Source organism: Cicer arietinum, chromosome 3, assembly GCF_000331145.2.
Source record: "Cicer arietinum cultivar CDC Frontier isolate Library 1 chromosome 3, Cicar.CDCFrontier_v2.0, whole genome shotgun sequence".
Classification (NCBI taxonomy): domain Eukaryota; kingdom Viridiplantae; phylum Streptophyta; class Magnoliopsida; order Fabales; family Fabaceae; genus Cicer; species Cicer arietinum.
The window spans coordinates 66,669,092-66,684,968 of record NC_021162.2 but is presented as its reverse complement, the minus strand read 5'-3'; the positions used below and the strand labels follow the sequence as shown (position 1 = coordinate 66,684,968).

Here is a 15,877-nt window from a genome sequence, read left to right as displayed (position 1 = left end):
AAGAGGATTAGCCCTATTTTAAAATTGCCTTTCTAGAGAACTTTATGTATACAATTTTGATGTATGTGCTGTTAGCATAATTACATTTACAGGTTCACTTGTTCCTCTGTCCCTTTTTTTTCTTTAGTATGTGCTTCTCACCTTACTGGCCTTGTTATTTTCATTGTTGGACTTGGCAGGAAGTGTTAGTCTTGGCCTTTTTATTTACAAGGTCCCTATTTCCCTCTGTTAATCTTGGCTAGTGGTAAATGTTTTTGTAAATTTTTGTTTATGGACCAAAGAGTTGAGGTTTATTTTCTTTATAAGCTTTCCAACTCTAACGGGAGACTCAAAATATATTGGTAATTATTTCTAGTTCTAAAACTTTGAATTTCTCTTTTGTTAAGTTCCTCATTGAAGAAGTATTACAACCAATAATACAAAAGTTAGTAATTAAACATAATCATTAGCCAAGGTCAAGTGTTCTTATCATTTTAATATCTCATACGTGAAGCATTGGTTTACATGATATAAATTATTTTTTAGGAAGAGGACTCCTATCAGTAGCTTGCTATACTAAAGCTCATATGTCCCGTTCCTTGTACTACAGTGTGGGCTTGGCACATCCCTGCAATATAAAGTTTAAACATTTCATGAGTAAGATTTGGTTGATTTATATGTATTTGTAGAGGATTTTTGCTCACTATATGATTTTGGTTGTAAGTTGCTAAGAAAAATGTATGAACAAATTGATATGGACTGGTGTGATTTTTGGTTTTGTCTAACAAAGCTCTTTGATTTATTCCTTATCCATCTCTATAAAATAACTTCTCTTTTCTTGCTTTCTACACCAACTACATGCATGCACTCCATACACAAAATAGTGCTCAAAATGAGGCCTTTAATTTTAGTGTAGTGTATTGAGGCTTTTAACATGGACAAATGCTAAAATCTACCATCACGGCCAAATGCTCATTTACCTACACTAGGCAGTTGTTTTCAATTTTCTCATAATTATACATTGGGCCCAAAATTCTGAATATTGATGCAAATGGTTAGTATGAAGAGCCTCACATTGAATAAGATAAGACTTGTCAATGTTTTTATAACTAGGAGCAGTATTCACTGTATAAGTCAATTTTTGAAGAATTGAGTTAGGCGAGGTCGAACCCAAATTTTAAGAACTAGACTGCTGAGAACATTTAAGTAGCATTGGTCATATAAGTGCTGTTTTTAAGACTTAACAACATCTGAAACAGCATTCTTCATTCTCTCTAAGCCAACTTATCTTAAATATATTCATATTGGATGCAAATTATGAGTATGTTGAGGTCTTCATAGATTTCTGTGAAACATTTTCACTACTTGGTTTTGAGATTCAATATTGGTTGACAATGTATGCTTCAGATTGTTTGAATTATTACTGCCTAAAAACTGGTTCGGTTAAACATAATAAGTCCAATCCCTCTACTGAAAATAAAATACATTGTTTAGTAGTTTTTCTTTTCCCCCCAAAATTGGCTATCAATTATTATAATAGGCAATCTAGATATAAGCATGTCTCTGTTATATCAATTAATATGCACACAAATGCACCGGTCAATTAAGTTGCTGTTTTTAAAGTATAATAAAAACATTGTCGTTTTTGTCATAAATATTAGACAAGTGTTTTCTTAATGACTAACCACTACATTGTCTCTATGCAATACAATACCTATTTTAGTGTAATAAACTGTTGCCTGCACTTTTAGTCCAGCTAATAAATATTCTTTATGTCTTCACTTTCAACATAGCTATGAGTATAAGTATGTGATAGGTGGGCTAGTTGTTAAGTCCAAATGATAATTTACCATTTTTAATAGAAAGAGGAAGAGGATGAGCATCCATAACAATAACTTAAATTTAAACTGAACTAAACTTTGTATTTATCAACAACAAAATAATAGACCTTTCTTATGTGGCCTCTTACACTTCTACTTTATTGGGAGAAGATTAGCCCTATTTTAAAATTACCTCTGTCGAGCACTTTATGTATACACCTTTGATGTATGTGGCTATGTGCTGTTAGCATAATTACATTTACAGCTCCACTTTTTCCTCTGTCCCCTCTTTTTATTTTCTCCATTATGTGTTTGTCACCTTACTGGCCTTGATATTTTCATTGTTGGACTTGGCAGGAAACGTGGCATGTATTGTAGATAGAAGCAGAACAAATGAACTTATACATATTTGAGTATTTCATATTAACACATCCAGTGTACATAAGTGATTTGATTTTCTTTCTTGAATTCAACAATCTTTATAAATTACTATGTATTGTACTTGCCTAATAATAATATACACATTTATTGAAAAGCTTTTGTTACAGGATGTGGACGTGATTATCACGTTTTCTACAAATGTGCAACATGCTTCTGTTATATTGGTGCTCCCAGCTTCTTCAAAATTGCCTAGTACAAGAATAACAAATATGAGTGAAATTTGAGGCATAACAAGTTTATTGGAGCAATGAAATTAAATGCAACAGTCAGTTTCTGTACAAATTAAGGGAATATAATATGAAAGAAGCCAGCACATAATACAGAAAACTGATAGTGAAATTTGTTAGTATTCTCATATCATTGTCACTGTGTCATATTATCCTCACTTATTGCCACATTCTAACATCCAAAATAAACCCATAAACTGTTTAAGGTCCCTATTTTCCACAGTTAATCTTTGCTAGTAAATGTTTTTGTAATTTTTTGTTTATGGACAAAAGAGTTTTGAGATTTATTGTGTTTATAAGCTGAAGACAAGCTTTCAAATTCTAGTGGGAGACTAAAAAATCACAAAACAAAATGGTTGGCAACTCTCTAATCAAATATTTCTCGATCTTTGACTAAGATTAAATATAGTATTTATTTTTAGAGGAAACTACATTTATCTTATTCTTAAATGACACTCACACCGTCTTTAAGTCATATTTCAATTTACAAAATGCCGATATTGTTGTATTGATCATAGTTCAAATTCGGAAATTGTATAAAAAAAATGTACAATACTCCTTGCACTGTAGTGTGGGAATGACACATCCCTCCACTAATTTTATACTTAAAATTTAAAAAAATCACTGCAGATAAGTGAACTTTTTAATAATTGTAAAACTATATTTTTTACTTAAAATTGTGACTCTACAGGAGGAAGTATACCAGAAGAAGAAAAAAAAGGATAATTTACACAGAATATCAAAGGCTATTAAGATCATGTAAAGATTTCAGCCTTTAACAAAGCTAGTTAAATACACAGAACACTTTATTAAGATCATGTAAAGATTGTAACATTTTTCCGTTTTCGTTTGAAATTTGAAAAGGGTTATGAGTAAAGCAACAAAGTAGATGAGATGAGACAGCTACTTTAGCAGCTCATGCCCACATAGCAACAATGGAGTTGTGGCATGAGTTGGATGCCTTGTGATGTTGTGAGTGGTCCTTCTAAAATGAAATGTCTGTTTCAATCTATTTTTAGGGTACAAATGATGACATTTTCTTTCAAAATTCAGTTTGTTTCCATCATTTTTAATCACACCACATGCCTATTTTTTGTCATTGGCTTAAAAACTATGTAGTGTAACTCCTCTTCTCTTTTTGCCCTATCTACTTGTCATGTTAGTTAATCATTCACTTTTTATTTATTTATTTATGTTTGTATCTTTTTATACGGTGCTTTGTAATGCGATTAGGTTAAAATTAGTTATTGAGTTGCTCGTTAGGTTAATTGAGTTCAAATAGTTAATAAATTTTAAATAAGAGTGAATTGTTCAAAAGAATTCGAGTATAAATTCTGACTGCAAAAGTTACTGGTTGGACTTAACTTACCTTTAATCGAACTCTGAATTATTAAGACTATATTTTGTTGAGAACAATAATCTTAAAGAAGAAAAAAAAAATCTTAAAATTAGTTGTTAATTATTAAATTTTAAAATTCTCTTAATATAACATGTGATGTTGATAGATATTATCTGATTAAAAATTAAATACTAATTTAATTTTCATAAACTCGAGAATAACATATATCAATCACAATTTAATAGGATGTAAAGTATAACCGTAAGGACTATGACAATTCTTTCTGGCATATGTTTACATAATATATAATCTAAATAGTTTTTAAAATTAATAAATCACAAATGAATCATATATATCTTCCAGATGGGTCTACCTTTCAGTTGCTTGTGTTTGCTAGTGAACATTTATTGGCTTAAAAGGTGAAGTTCCTATTAGCCTTCACTTTAGATTTTATATATTATTTTATAGTTTGTCTCATTGTTTTGAGCAGTCACCACCTAATTAATTAAGTATATGCTAATCTATACGACAAACAGCTTCTGGACTTTTTTATAACTTCGTTAACTTGAAGTTGAAACCAATTCATTTTTGGCTTTTAGTTTAGATAAAAATGAAACCAATTCTATTTATAAGCATACAGAGTGTACCCACACAAAAAGACACAGTTTTGTAGTTGCAGTTATTAAAAAATAGGTAAAGTAAAAATCAAAATAATGTCGATTAAATTTGAATTTTATGTAATGTCTCAATTTTAAAATGGAATCTAAAATGTTGTCTGTCAAGTGGCAAAGCAAGTTAAAAGCCAATCTTATTAATTTGTTTGAATTTATGTTCAAACTCGACGTGATTATATAAAATTATATACGTAATTTTTACGTAATCGTGAATTCCAAACGTAATTATGCAGATTTTCAAACTTATGCTAACTTAGTAATTCATGCCTGGTTAATGGGATTAAAGCTCTTTATATCATTTTCTTATATGTGGTATGTTCCTGAACAACTTCACATCTCAAAATAGCCTATTTTCCTTTACAGTGACCCTTTCATAGATACTCTTGTTTCCGATTATCTCATCAACTTCCTGCATCCAATCTCTAAGCACAGACCAACGTAGAGGTGCGAAAAATCGTAGAGAAAACCAAGGTGAAAAATGAGAATGTTAAATTTTAAAATTTTATTTTAAATTTTAAGTTTTATTAAAATTACGGTGATACATTCTAATTCTTTCAACTTCACATTCAATCCAATCATAGGATTAACATTTAGAAATTTTGGATTAACATTTTTGGAAATCTTAGTTTAAATTTGAAAAATCCAATTTAACCACATTGTCTCCCCTACTCTAGAAAGTCAACTACACTGTGTTTTCACATGTTAAAATAGGTTACAATCATAAAGAGATTCATATGAAAATGTTTAACCTTTAAAAAAAAAAATACATAGGAATCTTCCTATGCTAATTTGTCCCCTTCTGCCTATTTATTGCTTTCCCAAAAGAAATGGTCCCTTCTTTCCCAATTTTTAGTAGCAATTTAAAAATGGTCCTAACCACAATTTTTATTCTCACAATTACACTAGCATTGATGTTCATCAACTTCCCCCTCCAACCTACTTGAAAGCTCCTTTTCTACCACCACTTCCCTCTTTTCCTTCTTTCTCTCATCCTTCCCATCTAACCCTCCAAAAGAACAACACAATCATTATTATTCCTTCAAAAAAAACACACACAATCATTATTATTTCAAAATGGTTTTCTAAACAACAAGTTCAAACACCAAACTCAAAAAGTTTGAAGTGAGAAGAAAAAAAAGTTAAAATATTAAAAAAGGTATCTTTTTTGGAGAGAGGGAGAAAATTAAGCACACCCCATTTTTTTGTAATCATGGGTTGCTCAGCCTCAAAAACAACCACCATAGTTGCAAAACAAAATCCAGAGGATAATAATAATAATAATCAATCACCTTCTGTTTCTTTTCAATCTTCTTTTTCATCAACCACTTCTTCTTCTTTTTCTTCTTCTTCTTATGCTAATGCTTCACAATACTTCAATTCTTCACCACCAGTTAGAAAAGCTTTGTCACTAACAATGCCTCTTGTTCATCACCTTCCAACCAAAAAGGGTGACACACACCATCTTGTTTCACTCACTTCAACCACCTATGGTTCTCTTCTCCTAATTGACCAAAAAGTCCCCAACTTTACTTCTCATGATGGAACCCATTTCTCCAAAACCTCTCAAAATGGAACAAACCAAACAAATCAAGAACAATCATTGTCTCCTGATTCAGTCATCAACACTTGGGAACTTATGCATGATTTAGATGAAGATTCTTCTCATGATATTATTGCTAAGGCTCATAAAGTTTCTATTTTTGACAACCCTTTGGGTTTCTCAGACAAACATAGTTCATGCAGGTACACAACATTTGATGGGTCTGCAAAAAAGAACCTGCTTGATTCATTTGAGTTACTTAAGGCTTCAGAAACAGTGATTGAAAAAAATGCTTCCGAATTGTTTGTTAAAAAGCCTCTTTGGCAGCATTTATCAGAAGAAGCTTTGCTTGCTAAGTTGGATCCAAGTGTTGCTTGGAGTTATAGGAGAGCATTGTCATCAAGACAATTAGGTAGCAACAACAACAATAAAAACAATCTATTCAGAGGTGTAATGTCAATGGGGTCAAGTCCTATGAGTATGAATTCTTCTTCTTCTACTACTTGTTCTTTGTTTGATAAAAGTTTGTGTGCTTTACCTGGTACTGAAGACAGAATAGTTGTTTATTGCACAAGTTTGAGAGGGATAAGAAAGACTTATGAAGATTGTTGTTCAGTGAGGATGATTTTGAGGGGATTTAGAGTTGTAGTTGATGAAAGAGATATCTCTATGGATTCATCTTATAGGAAAGAATTGCAGAATGCACTTGGTGGCAAAGTGGTGACACTGCCACAGGTGTTTATCAGAGGGAAACATGTTGGGAATGCAGAGGAGATGAAACAGTTGAATGAATCTGGTGAATTGGCAAAACTTTTGAAAGGTTTTCCAACTCAAGAATCTTGGTTTGTTTGTGACAAATGTGGTGATGCAAGGTTTGTGCCTTGTCCTAATTGCAATGGTAGCAGGAAGGTGTTTGAGGAGGAACAAGGAAAATTGAAAAGGTGTCTTCATTGTAATGAGAATGGATTGATAAGATGCACAAGTTGCTGCTCATGATTCGTCGTGAATCAGTGATGAACATTACTGATTATTTATCTTTTATTACTGTTATTTTTCTTCTTTTGAATTTTTCATGATAAATTTGGCAGCTACTATGAATGAACATGCATATTTCAATTTGCTTCTTTATGTTGTGTAAACCGGCCATTCTCCATGCACAACTGCAGACTAATCACTCGAGCTGGTTAAACTCTCTCTCAAGAGTTTAATGTTGTTGTATTCACTCGCGGTGTTAGATTCGAACTTTGAACCTTTGGTAATTTAATTCAAGTGCTCTTGGTAATTTGATTCTTTGTTTTTAGTCCTTTGGGTTGGTATTAATTTGTTTGTCACACTTTTGCTTTGTTATTATTATGGTTCATTACCAAATTAACAATCACAAAATAAAACTGGCAGTTTATTTGTAGATTGCTTAATTGCTAATTTAAAGTGTCTGAAACTGTGAAAGAGGGTAGAAGGTCACCATTAAAAGCTGAAATCCATGTAGCAGATAGATATAAAAGAGAGGTTGCAATTTGTGGTGTGACTGCTATTGGTTTGTTTTAGCATTTGTGTTTGATCAGTTTCAGCTAAAATAGGATAGTTAATGTGTGTGAGGGTCGATATCATAAGACTGGCCCATTTTGCTTTACCATAGTACAGTGTTCACGTTCTCACCACATTATTTGTCTCTGCCATGCCACTCTCGTCTTATTTGTTTGTGTCATGAATTTGAGAAATATATAATTTACTCCAACTATATGACATTCACATTTTCACATGGTACATAAAGACCATGCTCATAAATGTTTGATTGGATCAATGCTCTCGATTGAGGTTCATATTGTTTCCTTTTGCAAGATCAATGAATTGTAAATAGTATTTAGGAAAAAGCAGCATGTGATAGATTTAAAAGCTTACGGAATTAAGATAGATGACTGTAAAATTAAATTTGTTAATAATTTGAATGATTTTATTAATTTACTCTTAATGAGATAGAGTTAGTTTATTGTTTTATTAGTCTACCATGTCGCTAATGCTTTGACCAAGCATGGTCTTTAAAGGGTTGGACTGGATAATTTTTTAACGTAATCCCTAATTTTAACCTCCTTTACCTTGCATCTCTTATATTTGTATACATTCATTCAGTACCTTATTTTTTCTCTATCTATTTGTTTTTATTACATCACTAATATCACACATATATTACTTCACTTTCTCTATTCTTATCTCTCAATATATTAATGAATTTTAGATGTACACCAAACATTTTCTTTTTAAATTGGTTGATACGAGTGTTTGTCCCCAGAGGTTTTTAGTCTTTTCTTTGCTTTGTTGTTGGGCCTCAGTCTTGTTTATCCATAAAAAACATTTATAAGAACTTATCTTTTTTTGATCAATTTTATAAGAACTTACTGTTTCAAACTTTCATGTTCTGTTTTACTTTTGATTCTTTTTCCCTTCTCTCATGGTATTTTCACTTTTACTCTGTATTCAAATTGTGCAATTTAGTCTCTTTACTTTCTTTGAGTGATTTTGATCTTTGATGTTTTTCTCATTTTGTAATAAAAAGATTGTAATTTCTTTGAACTTATTTATAAACAAGAATTTATAATTTTACATTTATTAAAAAAAAAGTAGTTAAGTATATTTAATTTTCTTGATTTCATGAAAAGATGAAATAAACTTACTAATTTATGCTAATTATAATTGATATCTTCTCACAACATTAAAAATTAAATATTAAAAATTAAATTTAATTGTTTTTATCCTAAAGTCCTAGCTCAACTGACAAAATACCGATGTGTTTAGGTTGAACACCATGTCTTGGTTAGAACTCGAAACATTGTAGTATTTTATTTGTTGTTGATAAATGTGAAATTATGAATTCTTGTTTATAAATAAGTTCAAAGGAATTACAATCTTTTTATTACAAAATAAGAAAAACATCGAAGATCAAAAAATTTATACAATTTCAATACAAAGTAAAAGTGAAAATACCATGTGAGAAAGGAAAAAGAATCAGAAGTAAAACAAAAGATGAAAGTTTGAAACAGTAAGTTCATATAAAATTGATTAAACAAAAAGTAAGTTCTTAAAAGTTTCTTGTGATATCCCATTTACGTATAACAAAAATTTAAGGGTATTTTAGAATGGTAAATTTAAATAAACTAACATAAGTTTTTTTCAATAAACCAATATATATATATATATATATATATAATTTATTTATATTTGAGTCCAAAAAATATAAACAATATTTTGCTTATATGTATATTTATAATTGTATAATTTTGATTTTACTTTTAGATTTTCAACGATTACGATTTTTTGGGAAATTGAATATGAGGGACTAATTTAGGAAAGGTTTAAAAAATTTATACTTGGGGTACTAAAATGGAGTTAAACATTATAATAGTAACAAAAACAATACACAATTTTGTATAATAAGAAATTTAAGTAAAGAAAAGTTTCACCTACAAGAAAAAAAAAAAAAGATGTTTAGAGAATTCAATTCTACTTTTGAAATAAACTTAATTAAATTTGTATCTAATTACAAAAAGAAAATTTTATCCTATATCTCCACATTTGTACCTATATACCCACAAAATTTTAAAAATACTAAATATATCTTTGATTTTTTTTTTACTATTTTATCAACTATTAAATAATTCAATTTTGTTAGAAATTACAGGAAAACATTTTATAAGATTTCCGGTACACAAAGTTAAAAAAATGTCTATCGAAAAACATTTTTAAAGTTTTCCAATATATAAAGTAAAAAAGGTGTCTCCGATAAATCTTTTTTAAAGTTTTCGGTAGAAAAGATTAAAAAGTTGTATATCAATAAACTCATGTACTAGAAAACTAGTGAATTTTTTTCCGATACACATTTTTAAAAAAAATGAGTTAAAAAATAAATTAAATAAATAACAAAGTAATAAAAAAATTAAAATTAAAAAGAACTTCCAAAAAATTTGTGGGTTGAAGTTTTTCGATAACTTTCGAAAAACTTCAAAACAGATTTTAGAAAATAACCTTATGTATTGGAAAATATTTTTCAAATTTTCTAAAGTGTAACTTGTGTACTAAAAAATTTAAACTCAGACGGTAGAATGGTAAAAATATAAAACTTCTAATATTTATACAAAAATATTTATGTCTTTTCCTTTAATTTGTGATGTTATAAGGATAATTTGAAGGTATGGGGTATAATTTTCTTACAAAAGGTACTTGTTCTAACCCAACTTAATAAATGGCCCGACCCATGTCAGTAGGCCAATTTGCTCGAAATATTTACTTTATTGGGCCTCCTCCATCTCCTGCCTTTAATTTCAATTTGAAAATTTTAGTCATGCACTTTTATTATTATGAATGTTGGCCTTGAAATTTACATTTCTGCTTTTACCAATTTTCCTATTTTTTACGAAAAATAAATTATTAATTTAATTCCTGAAATATATATTCTTTTCTATTTAGTCTCTAAACTAAATGAAAATAATAAATAGTTGTTGAATTATATGAAATTTGTCAACTTAGCCCTAAAACTATATGAAATGAATCTCTTTTGTTTTTAGTATCTCTTGTCAATATACAACAGTAGATACCAATTTAACGGATTTCAAATAATTCAAGGACTAACTTAATGAATCTTCTATACATTATAATAAAGCAAACATGATAAATTGGCAAGTTTGACACGTGTCAACAAACTAGAGTGTTAAGAAAATATAAGTTTCTATTAATAGAAATAATACGTGTTTATTCTTGAGAAGTTAATGGTCAATTAAAAAAATAAAAGGAATGAATTAAAAATAAAAAGCTTTTTTTGTAAGAAAAGCATAAAACTTCTGTTACATCACGATCTTTGTCCACGATACAATTTAATGGTCAATTAAAAAATTAAAAATAAAATACAATACACCACGACTTACAGTTTTTAAGTTAATGACCAATTAAAAAATAAGAAAAATAAATTAAAAATAAAAGATTTTTTTAAGACAAAAATAAAACTTCTATTACATGAGAAATGCAAAAGTGAATGACCAATTAAAAATAAAATATAATGCACGACCTGACATTTCACATTTCACGGTTGAGAATTGAGTGGCCAATTGAAAGATAATCTATACGATATAATATCTCTTTTTTTAGAATAAAATTAAACTTATGTTACAGGATCAGTTGAAAAGTTAGTGGCCAATTAAAAAAATAAAAGAATAAAAATAAAAAGAATGGATTAAAAATACACTATACCACTACTTGAGGTTTAACTGTTGAGAATTTAGTGCTCAGTTAAAAAAGAAGAATACCAGCAAAATACGGTCACTAACACCACGACTTGACAGTTTTTGTAATTGTTTTTTAAACACTACTTTAGCAACCAACCACCAGCTTCAAATTAATTTAATTAAAAAAATTATTTTATTTTACGAATTCTTTTAATACTCTGTTAACCGTCAATATTTGGTACTCTCTCGTTTCTTGCGTCTCCCTTATAAATATCATTCATATTATCTATGTATATATAGTTCTTTTAAGCTTTCTTTATCAAAGCTTTCTTATTCATCTTTATCCAATGTCTGAAACAAAAATCATATTTTGTTGCTTCAATTTCTCCAAGAAATGAGTCATGGAATTTGGTTATTAGAGGTGTGCGAATGTGATTTTTGTCTTGATCTCTTCAATGTTAAACAAAACTTTTATGCAATGGAGATAGTACTGAGATTAATATTCGTGAGCTTTTATTTATCGAATTAAGATTAATATTCCTGGTGAAACTATGTATTTGTTCGTGTTGCGCCTAACAATATGTTCACACAAATTAATTACTTTGAATTGATAAAAAAATTTCAACCTATGATTGTTATTTTATATTGTTTTGTTATTCATATATATATTTTGTATTGTTTATGTTTCTTAATTTTGGATGTGTATATGTATATTTCTATCGTCTTATATAACATTTGTCTTAATAACTCCGATTTTAAATTCACTCATAAATAGTTAACAAATTGTACATTTGTATATTTATATTTCTATTCGCTTATACGAGATTTGTCTTAATAACTCCGATTTTAAATTCTCATAAATAATTGTTGTCCGTCCTAATAATTTTGATTATAAGTTGTCTAATAAATAATTTATTTAACTAAATATAAAATTTATTTAGAGTCATGAATTCAATTAAATTTTCATAGAGCCATGAATTCAATTAAATTTTCAGAATATTGAATAGAAAAATAATAATTTATTTAAGAAAATATAAAACTTATGTAGGAATTAAAGAAACAATTCACTTCATCGATTTCAAACACTATTTTATCAAATTTAAAAACTACTATACTATACATTTTATATTCTAAATTTATTATTAAATATCACACAAATTCAAAAGAATTCAAAAGATTCATGAAAGATTAATGAAGACTAACATGCAAATTCAAAGATAAAAGATACTCATAGTTTTTATGTGTATTGTAATTTTTTGTTTGTAATGGGAAAATTATTTTTCTTTAGTATTTTGTGAGTAGTACTAAAATGAAAGATATTTTGCCCACTTATACAGCAAAGGCTGAATAATAAAAATAAAAATTCATTATTAAGTTACTTACTTATCTTTACATTTACTTATTTTATATATGTCCATGTCCATTATTTTAAAAATTCTTATTTCATCTAATCTAATTATTTAATATTTTTTAATAATTATTGTTTTTATTTGTTTAAAATTAAAAATATTGTTTTGTAATAAGTTTTTTGGAAAGAAATAAAATTCTTTGTAGAATTAAAAAATAAGGCATGGTGTTGGAGTCATACTTTTCATCAATAACATTGAGCGTATAAGAAAGTAGTTTTTAAGTTAAGTTATAATTAGATTTTTTTTTAATTTTTTTATTTTAAATTATTTTTTTAAGTCAACTTATTTTTTTAATATCAACAAAATAAAATTTATAAAATTTGATATATATATATATATAAATATATAAACTAATATAATAATTTATTTATTAAAATCGTTGTTTCCGTGCGACGCACGGGTTACGAACTAGTTTCTTATAATTTAAGAACTACAAATCATTTTTATATTTTAGGGAGTAGGAGACAAAGTGATACTTATTATAAGAGACTACAAATCGATGGTTTTCACAATTTTTATGTTATTCTGCTCCAAAAGGGAGAAAAGAAAACAGATAAAATGGAAAAATAGATTAGCAGCCATAACCAGTTGGACATTAAACCAACTAATTTATCTCATACAAAACTGATAATAAGAAATCACATAACTGTTTTGTAATGGTAATAATGATATTTAAGTATTGATTAAGAAGAATGTGCAAGCTAGAAAACCTAAGAAGTGGACCTGAAGCTATGAAACAGGGAAAAGTTGAAGCAAGAAGCCTAGAACGAATAAACAAAATTAGAAGTGGGAACAAGTATTTTATATAGAAATAATGCCATACCCACTGATTATCTGTTTAAAAAGTTTTGGTGAAGTTCATATCATTCAGTGAAACCTTTTTTGAAAATAAATAAATTCAGCCACATAGCATTGTCTCTAAAATTGGGTACCATCCTAATTACACAATTAAGCACTTACAAATTTTAACAAAAGTTTGATTTGTATGTACAATATAATATAAAAGTTTGAGGTGTATCTGCAATTTTAAACTAAGAATACACAATTTTAGGGTTGGACATCTAACAAATGAAATCATTTGAAGTTTGAGAGACTAAATGAATCATAAATTTGTTTATTATTTAGGTGATGAAGTTATATGAGAAGTGTTATTGAAACAACTCTCTTTTTACTAACAAACAAATTGGCAGATGAGGAAAATCTGACACTATACACTAATGTAACAACTGAAATAACCAAAATCACAATGTACTAAAGCAAGATATGCGAGAAGAAGAAAGAAGAGCGAGTTAAAGCTAAGATGATTACGAGTGTAATCAATGGCACAACCCAATGACCTTCTTCTGCACATGAACAATCGCAAGGTTCTTTAACAGGCGCATCTGGAGGACTAGGAGGAGAATGATGACGTGGCGGTGGAGGAGAACGACGTGGAGATGGTCTTCTACTACTAGAGCCACCGTGTTGGTTTTGATCGTCGTTGGTTCCGTTGTTATTGGATTGGGCCTGAACTTGGACTTCGAGTTTGAGGCCCTGTTGGCAATGGCCCAATCGTCCACAAACGAAGTAGCGGGTTCCTTCTTCGGTGATGTGGATCACTGTTTCGCCGGTGTTATACGTGGCCATTGCGTTTACTATTATACACGTGTCGTAACCTTGTTTGTTCACTTCCACCACATCGTGTACCGGCGTGTATGAAAATACTGACGATCATCACAAGATTAATTACTCTATATTATTTGGAAATTAGATAAAAATAGAGAAAAAAGAAAATACATTGTCTTGTTTTACACCATCAATAAAAATAAATGACTTTTTTAGTTTTTTTTTAAAAAACGATTACAAAATATACTTACATGAAAGGATGATAAGTTATGATTGAGTAACCATATAAAACTATTTTACACTCTTGACACATAACCATTAAACTCATAAAAATATATAATTGAGTCTTGAATATATTAAAAAAAATTAATTAAATTTCTAAAATATAAATATCATTATTTAGATCTAAATTTTTAAATTATTTATGATTAAATTTATTTAAACTTTCAAATATTTTCTAATTAGGTCTTGGAACATAAATAATTTATAATTGGGTCTATGTAGATTCAAAGTTTAATTACAAATTATTTAAAATATTATAGACTCAATTGAAAAAAATTAGTTTAAAATTCTAATAACAAAACGAATTAAATTCTAATATCCGAATGAACTTAATATTGCAATCGCAACAAATAATGTGGAAATGGAAATTGTTCAGTTCAGATTATTTAAGTTTCACTGAAATTTAATATAGCATAGAAATGCAAATTACATTGAAATCTAAAGGTTAATTTGGATAAATATGAAATGAAAACAGAAACTGAATTGAAAATGTAATTAATTAACAAGATGAAGTGTGATTAGGTTATTATCATCGTAAAGAAAATGAAATTAATTAGGCGAAATTCGATTTTCGTTGCGTACTTATTATATACAATGATCGCTTCACGATTTGATGAGGATCGTATATAGCAATGTACCTGCAAATTCAGAAAAGCGAAATTTGAAAGAAATGAAGAAGAGGAAGAGGAGAAGAAGAAAAGGATGAAGAGAAAGAGAGATTACGTTAGATAAGAGTGAAGTTGTTATTGCGGCGGTGGAATTGATCGGAGAGAGAGAAAGAGAATCGTTTTCCCGCGTTAATGCAGAGAGAGTGATGAGGATTTTTTACCTATATATCCTACTTTTGAAACAACTTAACCAAAATACCCCACTTTCAAAAACTGTTATCAAAATGCCCTACTTTTTAGGGCAAGAAGGAAAACTCTCCCTGGGGAGCGATACACCAAAGGAGCAAAAAAAATTTCCCCTAGAAGGAGGTCGCTGGCGGGGATGCGACCTCCCAAAGGATTTAAAAAAAAAAAAATTTAATTCGTTTTTAGGTTTTAATTAATTGTTAATATTTTAATAAATATTTAAATTAATAAATAATTATATTAAATAAAAAATTTATAATTAATAATAATACTACATAAATAAATAATATTATTATTGTTATTATTATTAAAAATTGTTATAATTAAAAATTATTAAAATTAAATTAAAAATAATTAAAATTAAAATGGGAAATTAATATTATAACTATTAAAAGTAATTAAAATTAAAAATAGTAAATTATATTATAAATTTAAAAGAAATTACATTAATAACAAAAATTACATTAATAACATTAAATAAAATATATTAAATTAAT

At 28.3% G+C, this 15,877-nt stretch overlaps 2 protein-coding genes across 2 annotated transcripts; one reads left to right on the top strand and one right to left on the bottom strand.

Annotated features, from left to right (window-relative positions):
- The first annotated feature begins 5,324 nt into the window (after positions 1 to 5,324).
- LOC101510228 (uncharacterized protein At5g39865) lies at positions 5,325 to 7,302 on the top strand. Its single transcript, XM_004493362.4, has one exon. It carries the CDS (start codon positions 5,691 to 5,693, stop codon positions 7,014 to 7,016), a length of 1,326 nt encoding a protein of 441 aa, XP_004493419.1. The 5' UTR covers positions 5,325 to 5,690; the 3' UTR covers positions 7,017 to 7,302.
- A 6,588-nt stretch (positions 7,303 to 13,890) lies between these two features.
- On the bottom strand, positions 13,891 to 14,265 carry LOC101489386 (uncharacterized). Its single transcript, XM_004493648.4, has one exon. The coding sequence runs from the start codon at positions 14,263 to 14,265 to the stop codon at positions 13,891 to 13,893; it is 375 nt and encodes a 124-aa protein (XP_004493705.2).
- Positions 14,266 to 15,877: the final 1,612 nt, after the last annotated feature.

Excerpts from the sequence above, each read along its gene's own strand:
- LOC101489386 (XM_004493648.4), bottom strand. The coding sequence starts at position 14,265 with ATGGCCACGTATAACACCGGCGAAACAGTGATCCACATCACCGAAGAA.
- LOC101510228 (XM_004493362.4), top strand. The coding sequence starts at position 5,691 with ATGGGTTGCTCAGCCTCAAAAACAACCACCATAGTTGCAAAACAAAAT.